The following is an 18,351-nucleotide window of genomic DNA, read 5'->3' as shown; positions in this document are numbered from 1 at the left end:
AACCACCATAGGGAGCATCTCAATAGTCTTGTGGGGTTTCCTCTGCTCATGCCCTATACTTCATTTGCATTGATTTACATGCACGTACAGTGCATTTGGAAATTATTCAAATCTATTCCCTTATTCCACATTTTGTTACGTTACAGCCTCATTCTAAAATGGATTAAATACATTTTTTTCCTCATCAATCTACACACAATACCCCATAATGACAAAGCAAAAACATATATTTTTTAAATGTTTGCCAATCTATTCAAACTAAAAACAGACATACATTTAGAAACAGTCTTCCTAGAGCTGGCCGCCCAACCTGAGGAATTAGTGGAGAAGGGCCTTGGTCAAGGAAGTCACCAAGAACCCAATGGTCACTCTGACAGAGTTCCAGAGTTCCTATGTGGAAATGGGAGAACCTTCCAGAAGGACAACCATCTCTGCAGTACTCCACCAATCAGGCATTTATGGTAGAGTGGACAGACAGAAGCCATTCCTCAGTAAAAGGCACATGACAACCCGCTTGGAGTTTGCCAAAAGATGGAACTCTTTGGCTTGAATGCCAAGTGTCACGTCTAGAGGAAACCTGGTACAATCCCTACACTGAATCATGGTGGTGGCAGCATCATGCTGTGGGGATGTTTTTCAGCACCAGGGACTGGGAGACTAGTCAGGATCGAGGGAAAGATGAACGGAGTAAAGTGCCGAGAGATCCTTGATGAAAACCTGCTCCAGAGCGCTCAGGACCCCAGACTGGGGTGAAGGTTTTACCTTCCAACAGGACAACGACCCTAATCACACTGCCAAGACAATGCAGGAGTGGCTTTGAGACAAGTCTCTGAATGTCCCTAAGTGGCCCAGCCAGACCCCAGACTTGAACCCATTTGAACATCTCTGGAGAGACCTGAAAATAGCTGTGCAGCGACACTCCCCATCCAACCTGATGACAGAGCTTTAGAGGATTTGCAGAGAAGAATGGGGGAAACTCCCCAAATACAGGTGTGCCAAGCTTGTAGCGTCATACCCAATTAGACTCAAGGCTGTAATCGCTGCCAAAGGCGCTTCAACAAAGTACTGAGTAATGGGTCTGAATACTTATGTAAATGTGATATTTCAGATATATCTTTTTTTATACATTTGAAAAATGTTCTAAAAACCAGTTTGGGGTATTATGTGTAGATTGATGAGGGGGGAAAAAACATTTAATCCATTTTAAAATAAGGCTGTAACATAACCAGTGGTGTATAGTATTTCAGTATAAATACTTTAAAGTACTACATAAGTAGTTTTGGGGGGTATCTGTACTTTACTTTGCTATTTATATTTTTGACTACTTTTACTTTTACTTCACTACATTCTTGAAGAAAATAATATACTTTTTACTCCATACATTTTCTCTGACTCCCAAAAGTACCAGTTACATTTTGAATGCTTAGCAGGACAAGTAAATGGTCACGTACATCCCTGGCCATCTCTGCTTCCTCTGATCTGATGGACTCACTAAACACAAATGCTTTGTTTGTAAATTATGCCTGAGTGTTGGAGTGTGACCCTGGCTATCCATAAATTAAAAAACAACAAGAAAATGGTGCCGTCTGGTTTGCTTAATATAAGGAATTTGAAATGATTTATACCTAAGTATATTTTAGCAATTACATTTACTTTTGATATTTAAGTATATTTCAAAACAAATACTTTGAGACTTTTACTCAAGTAGTATTTTACTGGGTGACTTTCACTTTTACTTTAGTAATTTTCTATTAAGGTATCTTTACTTTTACTCAAGAATTACGTGTGGGTACTTTTTCCACCACTGAACATACCAAAATTTGGAAAAAGTCAAGGGGTCTGAATACTTTTTGAATGCACTGTACAAACCAGGAATTTTCTTTCACCTGTCCAGTTCTTTCATATCAATACAGATTGATTCAGCTCTCTGGGTAGAGGTGCATTATCTTAATTTGATCACCCTGTTGCAGGAGAACTGTCCTGCAATGCAGGAAATATAATACTTGAAGTTTATTCGAGGTTTTAAAAGGCTCCTGCAGTTTGTATTTTCCACTTTGAAATTTTAGACTTAGTCTTCCCTTACGAAATATGTATCAAGCCCTACAAAAATGTACATTAACTATAATCCACATAATAATTCACATTTCCTGTCTCTGCAAGATTATTTTCCTGCTGTAGCAATCTGGCTCAAATTAAAATAATCTGTAGGTAGGCCTACTGGAAGTGAGTCTCAGCTGCAGTACACTTTATTTCCACAGAGTGGCAGTGCATCTCTATGAGTGGAGCTGAGGTAGTTTTCAATAGGCAATAGATGGAAACAGGGTTTTTTCCTCTGTTTTTTGTAAACTTATCAGTATCACTACATTCATAACAACCTCAGCACTACAAAACTTATATTCCATCAAATAAGCCACATTTTTTTAAAAACCATAATTCGGCACTCTCATTGACCGCGCTTGGTGAGCGAAAAAAAACGAAATAACCCCACATGCTGTAGAAGACAGATGTTGGGCCCAGTTATCCCTCTTGCTTCATGTCTTCCTGTCTGGTGTGACAAATAAATGATTTACTATAGCTCTCACCTTGCGCCAATCAGTGTAATCTTGTAAATGCCGGATCTCTATGGCAAGACGCATCATTTACCCAAGTTTGTTCAAAATCGGGCCAGTGCTGTCAGATATCGTGTGTGACTAATGTACGAACTGACAGACAGAGACTGCTCCACAGTTCCCTCGCCGATTTCATTGTGGGGGACAATAATAACAAGGGGAATAAATACACAATGAGTAACGTGGCTACAGTATATACACCGGGTACCAGTAAAGAGTCAATGTGCAGGGGAATGAGGTAGAGGTACTGTAGATACAGTTGAAGTCTGAAGTTTACATACACTTTAGCCAAGTACATTTAAACTCAATTCCTGACATTTAATCCTAGTAAATATTCCCTGTTTTAGGTCAGTTAGTATCGCCATTTTATTTTAAGAATGTGAAGTGTCAGAATTATAGTAGAGAGAATTATTTATTTCAGTTTTTATTTATTTCATCACATTCCCAGTGGGTCAGAAGTTTACATACACTCAATTAGTATTTGGTAGCATTGTCTTTAAATTGTTTAATTTGAGTCAAATGTTTCAGGTAGCCTTCCATAATCTTCCCACAATAAGTTGGGTGAATTTTGACCCATTCCTCCTGACAGAGCTGGTGTAACTGTGTCAGGCCTCCTTGCTCGCACACAACTTTTAATTTCTGCCCACAAATTGTCTACAGGGTTGAGGTGAGGGCTTTGTGGTGGGCACTCCAATACCTTGTCTTTGTTGTTCTTAAGCCATTTTGCCAAAACTTTGGAAGTATGCTTGGGGTCATTGTTTATTTGGAAGACCCATTTGCGACCAAGCTTTAACTTCCTGACTGATGTCTTGTGATGTTGCTTCAATATATCCACATAAATTTCCTGCCTCATGATGCCATCTATTTTGTGAAGTGCACCAGGCCCTCCTGCAGCAAAGCACCTCCACAACATGATGCTGCCACCCTCATGCTTCACGGTTGGGATGGTGTTCTTCGGCTTGCAAACTTCCCCCTTTTTCCTCCAAACATAAAAATGGTCATTATGGCTAAACAGTTGTATTTTTATTTCATCAGACCAGAGGACATTTCTCCAAAAAGTATGACATTTGTCCCCATGTGAAGTTGCAAACTGTAGTCTTGCTTTTTTATGGCGGGTTTGGAGCAGTGGCTTCTTTCTTGCTGAGCGGCCTTTCAGGTTATGTCGATATAGGATCTGTTTTACTGTGGATATAGATACTTTTGTACCTGTTTCCTCCAGCATCTTCTTTGCTGAGGTTCTGGGATTGAGTTGCACTCTTTGCACTAAAGTACATTAATCTCCAGGAGACAGAACACGTCTCCTTTCTGAGCGGTATAACGGCTGCGTGGTTCCATGGTGTTTATACTTGCATACTATTGTTTGTATAGGTAAACGTGCTACCTTCAGGTGTTTGGAAATTGCTCCCAATGAGGAACCAGATTTGTGGATGTCTACAATTTTTTGGATGATTTATTTTGTTTTCCCCATGATATCAAGCAAAGAGACACTGTGTTTGAAGGTATGTCTTGAAATACATCCACAGGTACACCTCCAATTGACTCAAATTATGTCAATTAGCCTATCAGAAGCTTCTAAAGCCATGACATCATTTTCTGGAATTTTCCAAGCTATTTAAAGGCACAGTCAATTTAGTGTACGTAGACTTCTGACCCACTGGAATTGTGATACAGTGAATTATAAGTGAAATAATCTGTCTGTAAATAATTATTAGAAAATTACTTGTGTCATGCACAAGGTAGATGTCCTAACCGACTTGCCAAAACTATAGTTTGTTAACAAGAAATTTGTGGAGTGGTTGAAAAATATGTTTTAATGACTCCAGCCTAAGTGTATGTAAACTTCTGACTTCAACTGTATGTGTGACTAGGCAACATAATAGATAATAAACAGTAGCAGCAGCGTATGTGGTGAGTCAATAGAGTAAGTTAAAAAAGGGTCAATTCAGATAGTCAGGGTAGCTATTTGGTTAACTATTTAGCAGTCTTATGGCTTAGGGGTAGAAGCTGTTCAAGGTCGTGTTGGTTCCAGACTTGGTGCATGGTTCCGTTTGCCGTGCGGTAGCAGAAAGAACATTCTATGAGATGGTTGGCTGGAGTCTTTGACAATTTTTAGGGTCTTCCTTTGACACTACCAGGTATAGAGGTCCTGGATGGCACGGAGCTTGGCCCCAGTGATGTACTCGGCCGTACACACTACCCTCTGTAGCACCTTGTGCTTGAATGCCAAGCAGTTGCCATACCAAGCGGTGATGCAGCCAGTCAAGATGCTGTCTCCGGTGCAGCTGTAAAGCTTTTTGAGGATCTGAGGAAATTTTCAGACGATGCGGACCATTGTGCGGCTGGCTGGTGAGGCTGCTGGCAATCTGAAGTACCAGGGCCAGAGAGTGCACATCTACCTGGATGTCTCTGCTGAACTGATGAAAGACAGGGCATCGTTCAACAAAGTGCGTACCCACCTGCGGGATACAAAAGTCAGATATGGGCTGCTATTTCCCTGCAGGCTGATTGTCACTTTCCGGGACATCACAATATCTTTCAGAGACTCCAAAGACACCGAGAATCACTATGGTATTCAAACCAATTCTTGGCCCAATGAGCAACAGCTCCGTGCATCTCCCATCTGATCATTTGGACATTAGCCTATAGCTCCACTTCCAGTCTGATGGAAATATGTATTTTATTTTTGGGTGCTCTCATTTGTGGGTTATGCAGCCTCTTAAGATTCAAGTAGGCCTAGGCTACAGCCAGTGGTGACCCGTCATTCAGGGCAGAATGGGCTGAGCCTGTTATTGCATGTTATTTTGAAATCAATACGTGTCACATATAATGTTAAAAAAGATATATTGAGTTAATAAAACTGCATAATACAGACAGCCTAGCTCTGTGCTTTCTGTGGTGGAGTGCCAGCCAGCAGAAAATACAGAGCATAGGGGTTGGTACATCTCTAGTTGCACTGTGATTGGCTCAGTGTTCTGTGTTCTGTCACATTACCTCACCACAATATCTACAGGGAGAGCTAGAAAGTTTAAGCCCCCTTGGGTGCTGTCATAGATTTACATTTAGAAGTGTCCATCCAAGAAGGCTCAAGGTCATTGGCCACAGATAAAACTAACGTAGCGGTGCTCATCGGCCATTGGACATAAACATAACACAACAAGTACGAAATCGCAAATTCAACAATGAGTGGTTTGGAAGGAATCAGTGGCTAACTGCAAGCATTGCAAAGCAATCACTGTTTTGCTTCCCCTGCTATTCAGTGGAGAGGGTGTGTGGTCCAAGTCTGGGTTTAATTAGTCTATTTTCCACGTTAAAAGGATAAACATTCAACCCCATGGGCCAGAAAAGGTTTAATACATTGGCCATGCTGTCAATCCAGCATGACTTTTTGTGCGTTTACAACAACTGGAAACTCGGATCAGGGAAATCTCAGATTTCAGGGAGTTCAAGACAGCTGGGAACTCGGGAAGAAATGTGCTCTGACTGGGAATATACATTTTGAATGATCATCCAACTCGGAATTCCAAGTCGGGAACTCGGACGTCTTTCTAGAGCTCCGACCTGAAGATCACTGATATCGTGATTCGACCTTGTTTTTTTTTCAGAGTTCCCAGTTGTCTTGAAAGCCCCATAAATACAGAGAATGCCAGACTTTGATGATCAAGTATCATGACAAAATTTGTCCACAAGTAGGACTGCCGCACCACCTTCCTGTACAAGAGAGTACAACACAATGGTGAGTCCAAAAATGTCTTGTATGCTGCTGCATAAATTATGTAATATGCCAGGGAGATATGTATACTGTAGCTAAGAAAGTAATACTAACTGTATGTTGTGTAGTAAGCTGTTAGTAGCCCATGTGGCTCACCCTAATAATTTGGTCCCTTTCCCCCTCATAACTTAGCCTACTGTTCTAATTTGGTGGTGCACATGTAGCATATAGCCTGTTTAGAGAAATGTAATCATCGATTGTTGTAGGAGCTTTCATTGTCTGCTTATATGCCTCCTTTATATATCCTACAGTTCTGACTTGGTGTACAGGGAGAATACTGTAAGAACAGTCCATGTTCTGAATTCTGTCGCTGTACATTTCAAAAGTGCTGGACAAATAGTTATGTTGACTATGTTAGTCTTAGCTGCGCTGTTAGGCAGGTGTAGCGGTGGTAAGGATTCACTCAAAGGTGCTAAAAAGAAAGCTCTGCTGTTGGGACAGCTTTATGCAGGCCCTAACAATTTGTGGGCACAATTTATCACATTATAGTGCAATTCATGTATTGTGTAGTGTTGTGTTGTGTAGTGGCTTTGCTGTCATACAGCTAAAATAAAATGGAGTTTGCCCAACCAAGATTTACATGCTAAAATCGCCACTGGCTGTTCGGCCAAAATGCTTCACAGATGCTTTTTCTTTTGTTGTATTAGCTAATTAGGCTAATGACCTATCAGACGATAGATCTAATTATTCTGTAGATTCAATCCGAGTCTGTTGATAGGGCCAAATGATCAACAAGCTATTTCTATGTTTTGGGTGCTATTATCATTTTTGGGGGGCCATAATGAACAATCAATTCTCTGGTTATGGACATTGCGCAGCTCTGTGGAATCAAGCAGAGCAGACCACTCCGACTAGTTCTAATTTATTGAGATTTGGTCTAATAATTGAGACTTGTTGTGTTTGAAAGGATGATCTGCCAAGAATGAAATCATTTTGTTTTGTTTGGAGCCCTGTTAAGTATATGGTTATAACAATCGAAATAATCTATGCCTATACAATATCTAGTAGCGTTTCACTTTTGTTAATTGGTCGTTATACAAATGGGGTGGGAGTGAACTGGGAAAGTAAATTGACAATTTTCCTCTGCCGAGTTAAAAAAAATATTTAATTAAGCCATGCAGGCGCTGCTCATTGGGATGCTTCGTTAGAACACTGACATGAATGAACATCTCAAGCAGGCAGCCTAAGATCAGCATTTGTGCATAATGTTTTTTGTATTCGCTAATAATATAGCACTTAAATAAAATGAAAATGTTTTTATTTAGACGGCTAATTTCTTTACTAATTCATGTTCCACATTAGGAGACGGATGCTAAGCACCTTGTTATGCCACAACCCTGCATCTGTACAGGGGGGGCATTCTTAGGGAGCTGCAATTGTGAGTGGGGGGGACTTTTTTCCCCTCATGTCTTATCTTTCCTGTGTTTATTATGTCACTCCTAAAATGATTATGAATTTGAAAATGAAATGCTCAAATACAACTTTGTGAGCCATAATGTCAATGGTTTGGATAGCACTTTGAAAAATACAAAAATAAGGTAATATTTGAATAAAAAGAGAGTAGACCGCTTTTCTACAAGAGACTAATCTCTTACCACCTGCTCATGAGCAACTTTGATCTGGATGGGTTGAAAGTTTTCTATGCCTCTTTTACATCCGACACTAGAGGTGCTGCCATCCTGATTAGACAAAATATGTATTTTTCCCCAGAATAAATTAAGTCTGAGGTCATTTTACTAAACTGCTACTTCCCTAGTCATGATGACCTCAAGTGTGTGTGGGGGATTTGTATTTTGGATGCCATTTTTGATAAATCCTCGACTAATGTCCAATCATTGTCCAATATGTCTATAGTACTTGTCCATAACACTCAATATTTGGGACTTCAAGAAGTATGGAGCTCAACATCCTAATGAAAGGCAATTTTTTACTCTAGTGTACACAAATCCTATTCGACAATACATTTGTTCTTTGTTCCATAACTTTTTTCTCCAAGATCTCAAATTGTGTTTAGTATCCTAGAATGCTATCTGGCCACTCTGTCCTGTTTATTGCAATTGAATTTGCGAACCTCCTTTGACACCTAAGTCTTGGAAATTCAACATATCACTACTAGTAAATCATGAATGTATTGATGATGTTCATTTGAAGTGCACGGGAACACAGCAGTATGCCTTGAAAGGTCTGGGATACCCTGAAAGTGTACTTTAGAGGGAACAACATAGCATTTGCTTCTTCTCTAAAAAGGAAAACAAAAGATGAATTCAAATATATTGAAAAGGAGATAAAACATTCGGTTACTAAAGAATCTATCACACTTCGCCAACTAGAGAATTAAAATATGAGATACAGCACCTTGATATATTCACTCTATAGAACTATCTATTTTAAAAACAAAACAAAGATATGTAGAACAAGGTGAAATGGCTGGAAAGTTACTGGCTTGGCAAAGAAAGAAAGAAACAGAAGAAAGGATGGCTGTAAGGTCTGCTTCCAACTCACACTCTCGATCATGTAGATCCCCCTGAACGCAGCTCACTTTCCAGACCACTTTCCAGCCCACACTCTCAAACACAAAGATGCCCTGAACGCAGCTCACTCTCCAGACCACTTTCCAGCCCACACTCTCAAACACAAAGATCCCCCTGGACGCAGCTCACTCTCCAGACCACTTTCCAGCCCACACTCTCAAACACAAAGATCCCCCTGGACGCAGCTCACTCTCCAGACCACTTTCCAGCCCACACTCTCAAACACAAAGATCCCCCTGGACGCAGCTCACTCTCCAGACCACTTTCCAGCCCACACTCTCAAACACAAAGATCCCCCTGGACGCAGCTCACTTCTCAGACCAGACCACTTTCCAGCCCACACTCTCAAACACAAAGATCCCCCTGGACGCAGCTCACTCTCCAGACCACTTTCCAGCCCACACTCTCAAACACAAAGATCCCCCTGGACCCCCTGGACGCAGCTCACTCTCCAGACCAGCTCAAACACAAAGATCCCCCTCCAGACCACTTTCCAGCCCACACTCTCAAACACAAAGATCCCCCTGGACGCAGCTCACTCTCCAGACCACTTTCCAGCCCACACTCTCAAACACAAAGATCCCCCTGGACGCAGCTCACTCTCCAGACCACTTTCCAGCCCACACTCTCAAACACAAAGATCCCCCTGGACGCAGCTCACTCTCCAGACCACTTTCCAGCCCACACTCTCAAACACAAAGATCCCCCTGGACGCAGCTCACTCTTTCCAGACCAAACACAAAGATCCAGCCCACACCACTCTCAAACACAAAGATCCCCCTGGACGCAGCTCACTCTCCAGACCACTTCTCAAACACAAAGATCCCCCTGGACGCAGCTCACTCTCCAGACCACTTTCCAGCCCACACTCTCAAACACAAAGATCCCCCTGGACGCAGCTCACTCTCCAGACCACTTTCCAGCCCACACTCTCAAACACAAAGATCCCCCTGGACGCAGCTCACTCTCCAGACCACTTTCCAGCCCACACTCTCAAACACAAAGATCCCCCTGGACGCAGCTCACTCTCCAGACCACTTTCCAGCCCACACTCTCAAACACAAAGATGCCCTGAACGCAGCTCACTTTCCAGACCACTTTCCAGCCCACACTCTCAAACACAAAGATCCCCCTGGACGCAGCTCACTCTCCAGACCACTTTCCAGCCCACACTCCAGACCCCTGGACTCACTTCCAGCCCACACTCTCAAACACAAAGATCCCCCTGGACGCAGCTCACTCTCCAGACCACTTTCCAGCCCACACTCTCAAACACAAAGATGCCCTGAACGCAGCTCACTCTCCAGACCACTTTCCAGCCCACACTCTCAAACACAAAGATCCCCCTGGACGCAGCTCACTCTCCAGATACCAATCACCTGAATTCTGATCACCTGTTCACACACCTGTATGTCATTATCACACAATATTTAGTTCAGTTCTTTGCATCCCATCATTGTGAAGTATTGTATGTTTTACTTTAGCCTATCGGATTTCCTGTTATCAACCTATTGCCTGATCTCCCAAACAACATTACTAGCCTTTTCCCTGCCTGTACTCTTGCCTTTTTGGATCCCCTGTGTATGACCTTCTGCCTGCCCCTGGACCCAGCTACCTGCCTCCTCCTGTGGTCCTTTACAAATAAGCACCTGCTGTGCCCTGCGCTTGAAACCAACTCTCTGTCTCCTGTCGTGTTCATTACAAGGGTAGTGTTAGATTCAACAGTTGATCCACTTCAAATTAATGAAACGTTTAGACTATTCTATGAAGACTTGCACTCATCTAGTTTGCAATGTAACTCAGACTCTTTAATGCCTTCCTGAAAGATATCAATATACCAACTTTATAACTTAGGGCTAAGGGTCCCGGGACAACTTTCGGTGAAACTGGAGGGCGCGCAATTCATTTAAATAATCATAAATAATATGGATTTTCAACATTTATGTACATATGTGTCTTATATTGGCTGAAGGCTTAAATTCTTGTTAATCTAACTGCAGTGTCCGATTTACAATAGCTATTACAGCAAAAACATGCCATGAGATTGTTTGAGGACGGCGCCCCAAATCAAAATATTTTTCCACTGTCACAGGTTTTATACATTCACAAATAACGATTAAATATTCACTTACTTTTTGAAAATCTTCCTCTGATTTTTCATCCAAAGGGTCCCAGCTATAACATGTAGTGTCGTTTAGTTCGATAAAATCCTTCTTTATATCCCAGAAAGTCAGTTTAGTTGGCGTCATCGATTTGAGTAATCCACTCATTCATCATGCAGAGAAAGGAATCCGAAACTCTGCTTCAACAAGCCAAAATACATTTCCAGTTACTCCTCAGATACCCTAAAATGTAATCAAACTATAATATTTCTTACGGAAAGAAGTATGTTCAATAGGAAACCGATTTTAGCAGGTGCGTAATGTCTTCATCGCGCGTGCAAACACGAATTTCCAAGACCTTGTCCTTCTGCTAAAACTGATATTTCTTATTTGTTTTTGAAGTTACACGCCTGAAAACTTGAACATAGACTGCTGACACCCTGTGGAAACCATAGGAATTGCATCTAGGGAGCTAAATTTCAATATGACCTTTATCTTGAATTTATAAAAGGTTGGTCTCATAAAAAAGGATTCTGGTTGGTTTTTCTTTGAGTTTTCTCCTACCATATCTTTTGTGTTATATTCTCCTACATCAGTTGAACATTTCTACAAACTTCAAAGTGTTTTCTTTCCATTGGTACCAATTATATACATATCCTGGCTTCAGGGTCTGAGCTTTACTTTGGGCACGTCATTCAGACAGCAAGTGGAGAAAAAAGGTGCCTTTGAGAGTGGAATGAAATTACCTTATGTCTGTATTGTCAAGGTTTCATTTTGATCCAATATTTATCTCATGGATTCAAAATCTTTATAATTCACCAATGGCAGTACTGTAGTAAAAAAAAAAACACCCAACTAAATTCCAGTCCTCCTGTCATTGCTTGAAGAGTTTGGTAAACTATCTTATTACAAAGCCAATTGTTCCAAGACAGATATTATGTGTATATCTACCTTCAACCCCAAATCTTTACAAGACCAATTCAAATGGAAATGGTCCTTGATGTATACCCATATACGGTCTGATATACCACAGATTTCAGTCAATTGATTATAAACTTGGTAGTTCGAACCCTCGATGCTGATTGGCTGACACCCGTGGTATATCGGACCATATACTGTGGGTATGACAAAACATTTATTTTTCCTGCTCTAATTATGTTGGTAACCAGTCTACAATAGCATTTAGGCACCTAATGGTTTGTGGTATATAGCCAACATATCACATCTAAGGGCTGTATTCAGGCACTCCGCGTTGCGCTGTGCATAAAAACAACCCTTCAAGCTTTATTGCTTAATCAAATCCTCTGTTCTCATCGAACTGATTAATGAAAATGTTCATATTTGAAGTCTCTTTGGCACATGACATGGAGTACAGGGGGTGGATTAGCTAAAGAGACTGGTACCCAGGGTAACTAACTGCCTTCCATTTTTGAAGACATGTATTTTCATTGTTAGAGAGGCCACTTGAGTATCTGGTCAATGTCAAGGATAATTAGTCATCACACACGAACACATTTCAGTTATCTCAATTTCGTTGGGGATTACATGTTTACTGTTGCCTTCTCTCTGCATTGTTGGGAAGGGCTGTAAATAGGCTAAGCACTTCCCTTTAGTTTACCTGTTGTTTACAAAGCAGGTAACAAATAACATTTGAATTGTACAACTTGAGTCATTTTGGATTTTATTTCAAAACCATTATGTTGTTTGAAGACTAATATTCATGGCATGTAAATGAAACTAAACGATTCAGATTCCTATGCTTTATTATAGTTTTATGCACTTGGGAGTTTCTTGGGAATTTCTTCTCATATTTCCCTCTGCAGGTGAATGGAGCTGTTTGATCGTTTACAGTAAATAAGGGGTTAGTTATTAAATGTGGACTAAATGTATGGAATATTGAGGGTAAAATGCAGTACAAGCGCGGGACATGTGGCGCGACGTTTCAGCGCTCCACGGGAGGACTGTCGCGCCAAAATCGCTCTCAGCGAGTTATGGATGACGTTTGGGGTCGGGACAACAATAGCCTTTAGGAAAGAAGAACGAGATGGCCAAGTGTTGTTGATTTTGTGGTATTTTTTGTATTCCGAGATTTAACCTTAAAAGGGGCAATAAATCCATTTAAACTACAAGAAAGCGTTTTCCCCGCCCCTGTTTCGGTAAAAAGCTTGGGCAGAGAAATGAAACCACTCAAATTCATAGACAGAGCTATGGATGCAAGGACTGACCATCCATGATATCACAAGTATAGTTTTAACCATGTTTTGAGGCTATATAGTGTTTGTTAACATTTACTTTGTTTACCAACATTGGAGTAAAACAAGCTTATATTTCTGGTTCTGAGGGGCTACTACAGTTGAACTAAGCTCGTGAGGCATGTATGTATATCATTTTAGAATCCATTGGTAGACCTACATATCATTTATACGTCCAGCAATTGATATAACAACTTCAGATGATTCGCCCCTTTAACATAGGCTAGCCTACTGTGGATATAATTATGCGTATGCTGCATCAATTCCGAGGTTGAATATGCAGTTCAGCGTGCTCCTCATATCCCCATGAACGTCAGCAGTGTCTGACAAGCCAAGTGAAACCTGGAGAGAAAGGAACCAGCCAATCAGAGACGTTCAATACGTTTAAAGGGCTTGTGGGCAGTCTCTCCACCTTTATTATGAGCATCCAAAAACCTTCCAGCACCCAGACTTTTTCATGTATCATTCCGTAAAGCAACTGTCCGGGAATGAACTAATTAGGATTATGCAAAAACGACTGAAATGGATGAAATAATCTGATGGATTTTTAAATGAACAGCTGGATCCTACTTTGGTGAGCCGCCCCCCTCTATTCTTGTTGCGCAGAGGATAGTGCTTCGCTGAAGTCCTTTGGGAATAGAGCACAGGGACGGATCGACAGACGGTTGCAACAGGTGCAAACTGTTCCCGAGCATCATCGCTGACCTGTCATTGAGGTAAGGATATAGACTATCTTCTGTACTATGATCATTTTTATTACATTTTCGAATCACGTTTTGACACGTTGGCATGTTGAGCCAAATAATCAATTTTTTTGAATCGTGTGTTTTTAATACTGTAATGGGGGTAGTGGATCAAATTATAATTTGTATGTGTTTTTCAATATTTGTTTTGTGCAGGACATCTCATTGAACAGTCCTACAAAATTTTCACATTTTTGCTGGTGACCGTCTCGTGCGTCACGCTCAGAATGCCTGTCCTGATGAGTCCGGAGATCGCCTCCAAGTTTAAGGAGAAATGTCTGAAATTACAGCCGGAGAACCAGGACACCGCAACCGGGTCAGTGCACCTGGACGACAGCCTGACCAGCCTCCACTGGCTTCAGAACTTCTCCATCCTCAGCACTAACTCAGAAAGATCCACCGGCACCGGCTCCGGTTGCCCCTCACAGCACCTGGTCTCCTACCACCAGCGCCTGTACCCCCCAGGCACCGACTCCCCGTCTAGCCCTCCAGCAGGGGACACGGCCGCTACCGGGATGCCTCTCTGCCTCGGGAGCCCCGTTACCTCTGGCAGTAACTCCACCGATACGCGTTTGGTGAATTATCCACACCACCAAACCACAACCTACCCTCACCTCAACCACCACATCACGCAGATCATCCCACCAGAGGAGATTGACTTTAAAACGAACCCGAAAGTCAAACCGCCTTATTCCTATGCCTCTCTCATCTGTATGGCCATGCAGGCCAGCAAGAAGCCCAAGGTGACTCTTTCCACCATCTATAACTGGATCACAGACAACTTCTGCTACTACAGACATGCTGAGCCCAGCTGGCAGGTAAATGACCCAGCTCTCCTCTGTCTCTCTATTATTGATTAGCTAAATGGTGACAGGGAGAGAAGAGAGGGGGAGAAGGGGGAGCAGAAGGTTTGCCACATGCATATTAAACCTGTTGTTTGGTTATGAGAATATTAATGCACTTATACAACATACATTTAAAACCCATTTATCCTATTATTTCTCATAATCATCTAGTCTAACAGTAACTTACACTGTATTCTAGTATGTATGACACAGCTTGACTAGCCTAGTCATATTCATTTTGCTTTACATTTCAAATCACAGAACATCTCTGCAATTTCTACCCTCCAAGAAATCTCTGTCAGGCTTCTTTCTCAGGGGGCCAAGCACAAGTGCTATACTGCTCCAGGGAGGTGTGTGTGTGTGTGTGTGTGTGTGTGTGTGTGTGTGTGTGTGTGTGTGTGTTAATGAGGATCCCTGTGAGAGCTCCCTTGGCAGCCAAGCACGGCTGATCATGTTTGAAATGCACAGAACTCTACACTAGAAAGCCTCATTAGGTGCATTTGCTTTCCTACACAAACAACAACAATACCTCCTCCGCCTCTTCCTGAAATGCCTTTCTCTATCTCTTTCTCCCTCTCTCTATTTGACACACACACCATTCATACATTATATTCAATTAAATACACATTTAACATGGATTTAACACATTTGTTTCTTCCCCCCTCGCCCTCTCAGAACTCTATCCGCCATAACCTCTCGCTCAACAAGTGTTTCATGAAGGTTCCGCGGCAGAAGGATGAACCAGGGAAAGGAGGCTTCTGGCAGATCGACCCTCAGTACGCTGACATGTTCGTCAACGGAGTCTTCAAGAGAAGGAGAATGTCCTCCAGCCACTACAACACCCACAGGCAGAGCAAGCTCCTACACAACCAGGAAACTGGCTACCACAGAGCCACTCAGCAGGGCCAAGATGGCTACCACTACCAAGGAGCTGGAGCCGGCAACAAGCGTAAACAACCTTCTCCAAGGCAAAACAGCAAGATGGCGGGGACACCCAAATCCCCACTGTTAGCCACAGAGGCCCACAGCGCAGATGTAGTTCTGAGGGGAGACTTTGACCTTGCATCTGCGTTTGACGATGTCCTCAGTGGAAACTGCAGTACATTCGAAGACCTGGACATCAACACTGCTCTGAGCTCCCTGGGCTGCGAGCTGGATCTGACCCTGCAGGAGAGGCACTCTGTCGGGCTGGGGAGGTGGTGTGGAGAGGGGGACAACCAGACCCAGACCCATGACTCTTATGGCTACATGGAGCTGAGTGGCTCAGTGGGATGTAATAGTAGTAACATAGGGAACCTTTACATTCAACAACAGCAGCTGAACCAGGATCAGTTGTTACAGACCCACCTGCACCAGTTTGAGGAGGTGACTCTGTTCCCAGAGCAGCAGGAGGTGCACCCCTGGGAGGAGATGAAGGAGGAAGTGCAGGCCATCCCTCAGACTCTGGATCAGGGCTTTGGTCTGTGTGAAGGATTCTTCTCAGAGATACAACCCTGGGAGAGGGCTGAGGCCTACCTGTGACAAACCAACCACTGTTGAACCAATGCTTACGCCACGACTTCCTTATAGTAAATTCTGGGACAGGGGATTCAGGAGACTACTGGTCATTCATGTCCTGTCCATGCAGTTCCTTCAGACTATGGTTAAAGACTGGGTTGTTGTGGTTTGAAGGAGCATGTTGTATTTGTTTCACAAGACAATGAAACACTATTGTTCTTACCTTCTGCTATGTGCTCCACACTCCAAACAGATATGCACTCTGTTGGCTTGTCGGGCAGACCTACATACAGACAACTATTTTTCTACATTAGCCTCATGAAATCTTATATACATAAAATGTATTTTTTTCTTGTTTGTTTTTTTGCATTATGTTTTTGAGAGATCTATGCTGTATGTTTATGACTTTATGAAGATCTATATTTCTGGTTTGATCGCTGACTAGAGAAGTCGATGAAGTCAAATGCAGTACTTAGTGTTGGGTCATAGTCAAACCTATTGATCCAATTTCAATGTGTTTTTCAAGTAATCAATTTAATAATATATATATCGATTAGAGTCTACGATAAGAGCCGAGATGGCCATGTGTCGTGTGTCATAGGCTATGGCAAAGCAGAAAGAGGGACAGAAATGAACTGAAATGCCTCAATCAGAATACCCAAGCATATGCACTTTGAGTGACAACAGGTATGTTTGAGGATAGAAAATATTTCTGCTGTGCATCAGAATGCTATTTTCCCTTGTTCCATAAGACATGCAATGTCACAGATTCAGCGTGCACACACCATCATTTGACAGCAACACCACCGCCTTCGTAGGCACTGACGCTTTTGTTCAAGTTTTCCATTTTTCTGCCAATCTTACATTTGATTGAACTCTATTAATGAGTCTGTTCAGGATATACTGAGGAAATCTGAATTCTCTCACTGGGTGATTGGCTTCCATTTTGTGATAATGATTACTGATTTTTGATTGATTACGTCAAACCACGATAAATATATAAATTAACAACAATGGACTGTTTTTGAAAGGATGATTAATTTAAAATGGTATGTTGTTTGGGAAAACGGATGAACCAATGAAAAGGCTTGTGCTCTAGAAAGGTTTGATTTTCTTGAGTCAATTGTGAAGATCAGATCAACCTTTATACAATGTCTTCAATGTCATTCTGTTGTTTTTATTTGTACTCTTATAAGTTGTTAAAAATGCAATCATGCCTTAATGCAATAAATGTTGTCAATTTAGATGTTTTATCTCATTCGTTTGCCATATTGCATGTGAAAGTCAAAGATGCAATCCATTGGTCAGTAAGGCTCAAGAACAGCTTGTTCATAGATGAGAAGATACAGAATATCTCATTCTTGGTCAGGCACAGACTAGCCTGGTCTCTCAGAATTGCAACATCACATTGAACAAATACCTATAACTCTGTGAGGTCTCTGCCAGTATCGTAGGTCGATGTGATCTGGCCAGGATCAGTGCTAGGCTAGCTGGTGAATAGAGGTTGAACAGGATTATGTACAGGTGGAAAGTTTATAGAATATAATGTGAAAGGAAACCCTGCTCTCTCAGTTCAGATGCTAAACAAAGAAATCTCTTGCAGTTGGAGCATGACGAATGGCATATGGGTTATTTTCTATTTCCAGTTGTCTCATTTTGCTGTAATTCTTTCATTTGAAAGGTTAATGTCTCTCAGCAGTTATGTCGATCAAGTCTATATCCAGAGAACATTCTCTCAAACCAGGTTGGTTTGAACTAAGAGCAACAGTTTTCAAGGATATTACGTCTGCGCCACACACACATGGTTTCTCCCTTCAAATCTCTTTTTAATTGAAAAAGCCAAAAAAGGGGAGAAAAATGTGGATTATCCAATCCTATTGGTTCTCCCTCCCTGCAGTTGGAGGTCGGGAGTAAAGATCTTTTGGGATCAGCCAAATAACTCAGATTCCTAGAAACAGCAGGGACTGTGCAAAGAGACAGAATCGTGAGGTTACGTGATTTCA

At 41.9% G+C, this 18,351-nt stretch overlaps 1 protein-coding gene across 1 annotated transcript; it reads left to right on the top strand.

Moving 5' to 3' along the window:
* Positions 1–13,673: 13,673 nt before the first annotated feature.
* LOC118402963 (forkhead box protein J1-B) lies at positions 13,674–17,592 on the top strand. Its single transcript, XM_035801360.2, has 3 exons — positions 13,674–13,979; positions 14,163–14,824; positions 15,527–17,592. Exons 2-3 carry the CDS (start codon positions 14,234–14,236, stop codon positions 16,370–16,372), a joined length of 1,437 nt encoding a protein of 478 aa, XP_035657253.1. The 5' UTR covers positions 13,674–13,979; positions 14,163–14,233; the 3' UTR covers positions 16,373–17,592.
* Positions 17,593–18,351: the final 759 nt, after the last annotated feature.

The sequence above is a fragment of the Oncorhynchus keta genome, unplaced genomic scaffold (assembly GCF_023373465.1).
Source record: "Oncorhynchus keta strain PuntledgeMale-10-30-2019 unplaced genomic scaffold, Oket_V2 Un_contig_18732_pilon_pilon, whole genome shotgun sequence".
NCBI lineage: Eukaryota > Metazoa > Chordata > Actinopteri > Salmoniformes > Salmonidae > Oncorhynchus > Oncorhynchus keta.
Note: the sequence above shows the minus strand (reverse complement) of the source record. Positions and strands in the feature narration are given on the sequence as shown.

What these genes read in the sequence shown, in the direction of transcription:
- LOC118402963 (XM_035801360.2), top strand. Translation starts at nt 14,234, where the DNA reads ATGCCTGTCCTGATGAGTCCGGAGATCGCCTCCAAGTTTAAGGAGAAA. An exon ending in ATGCTGAGCCCAGCTGGCAG is followed by an intron (nt 14,825 to 15,526) that starts GTAAATGACCCA and finishes TCGCCCTCTCAG; the next exon opens with AACTCTATCCGCCATAACCT.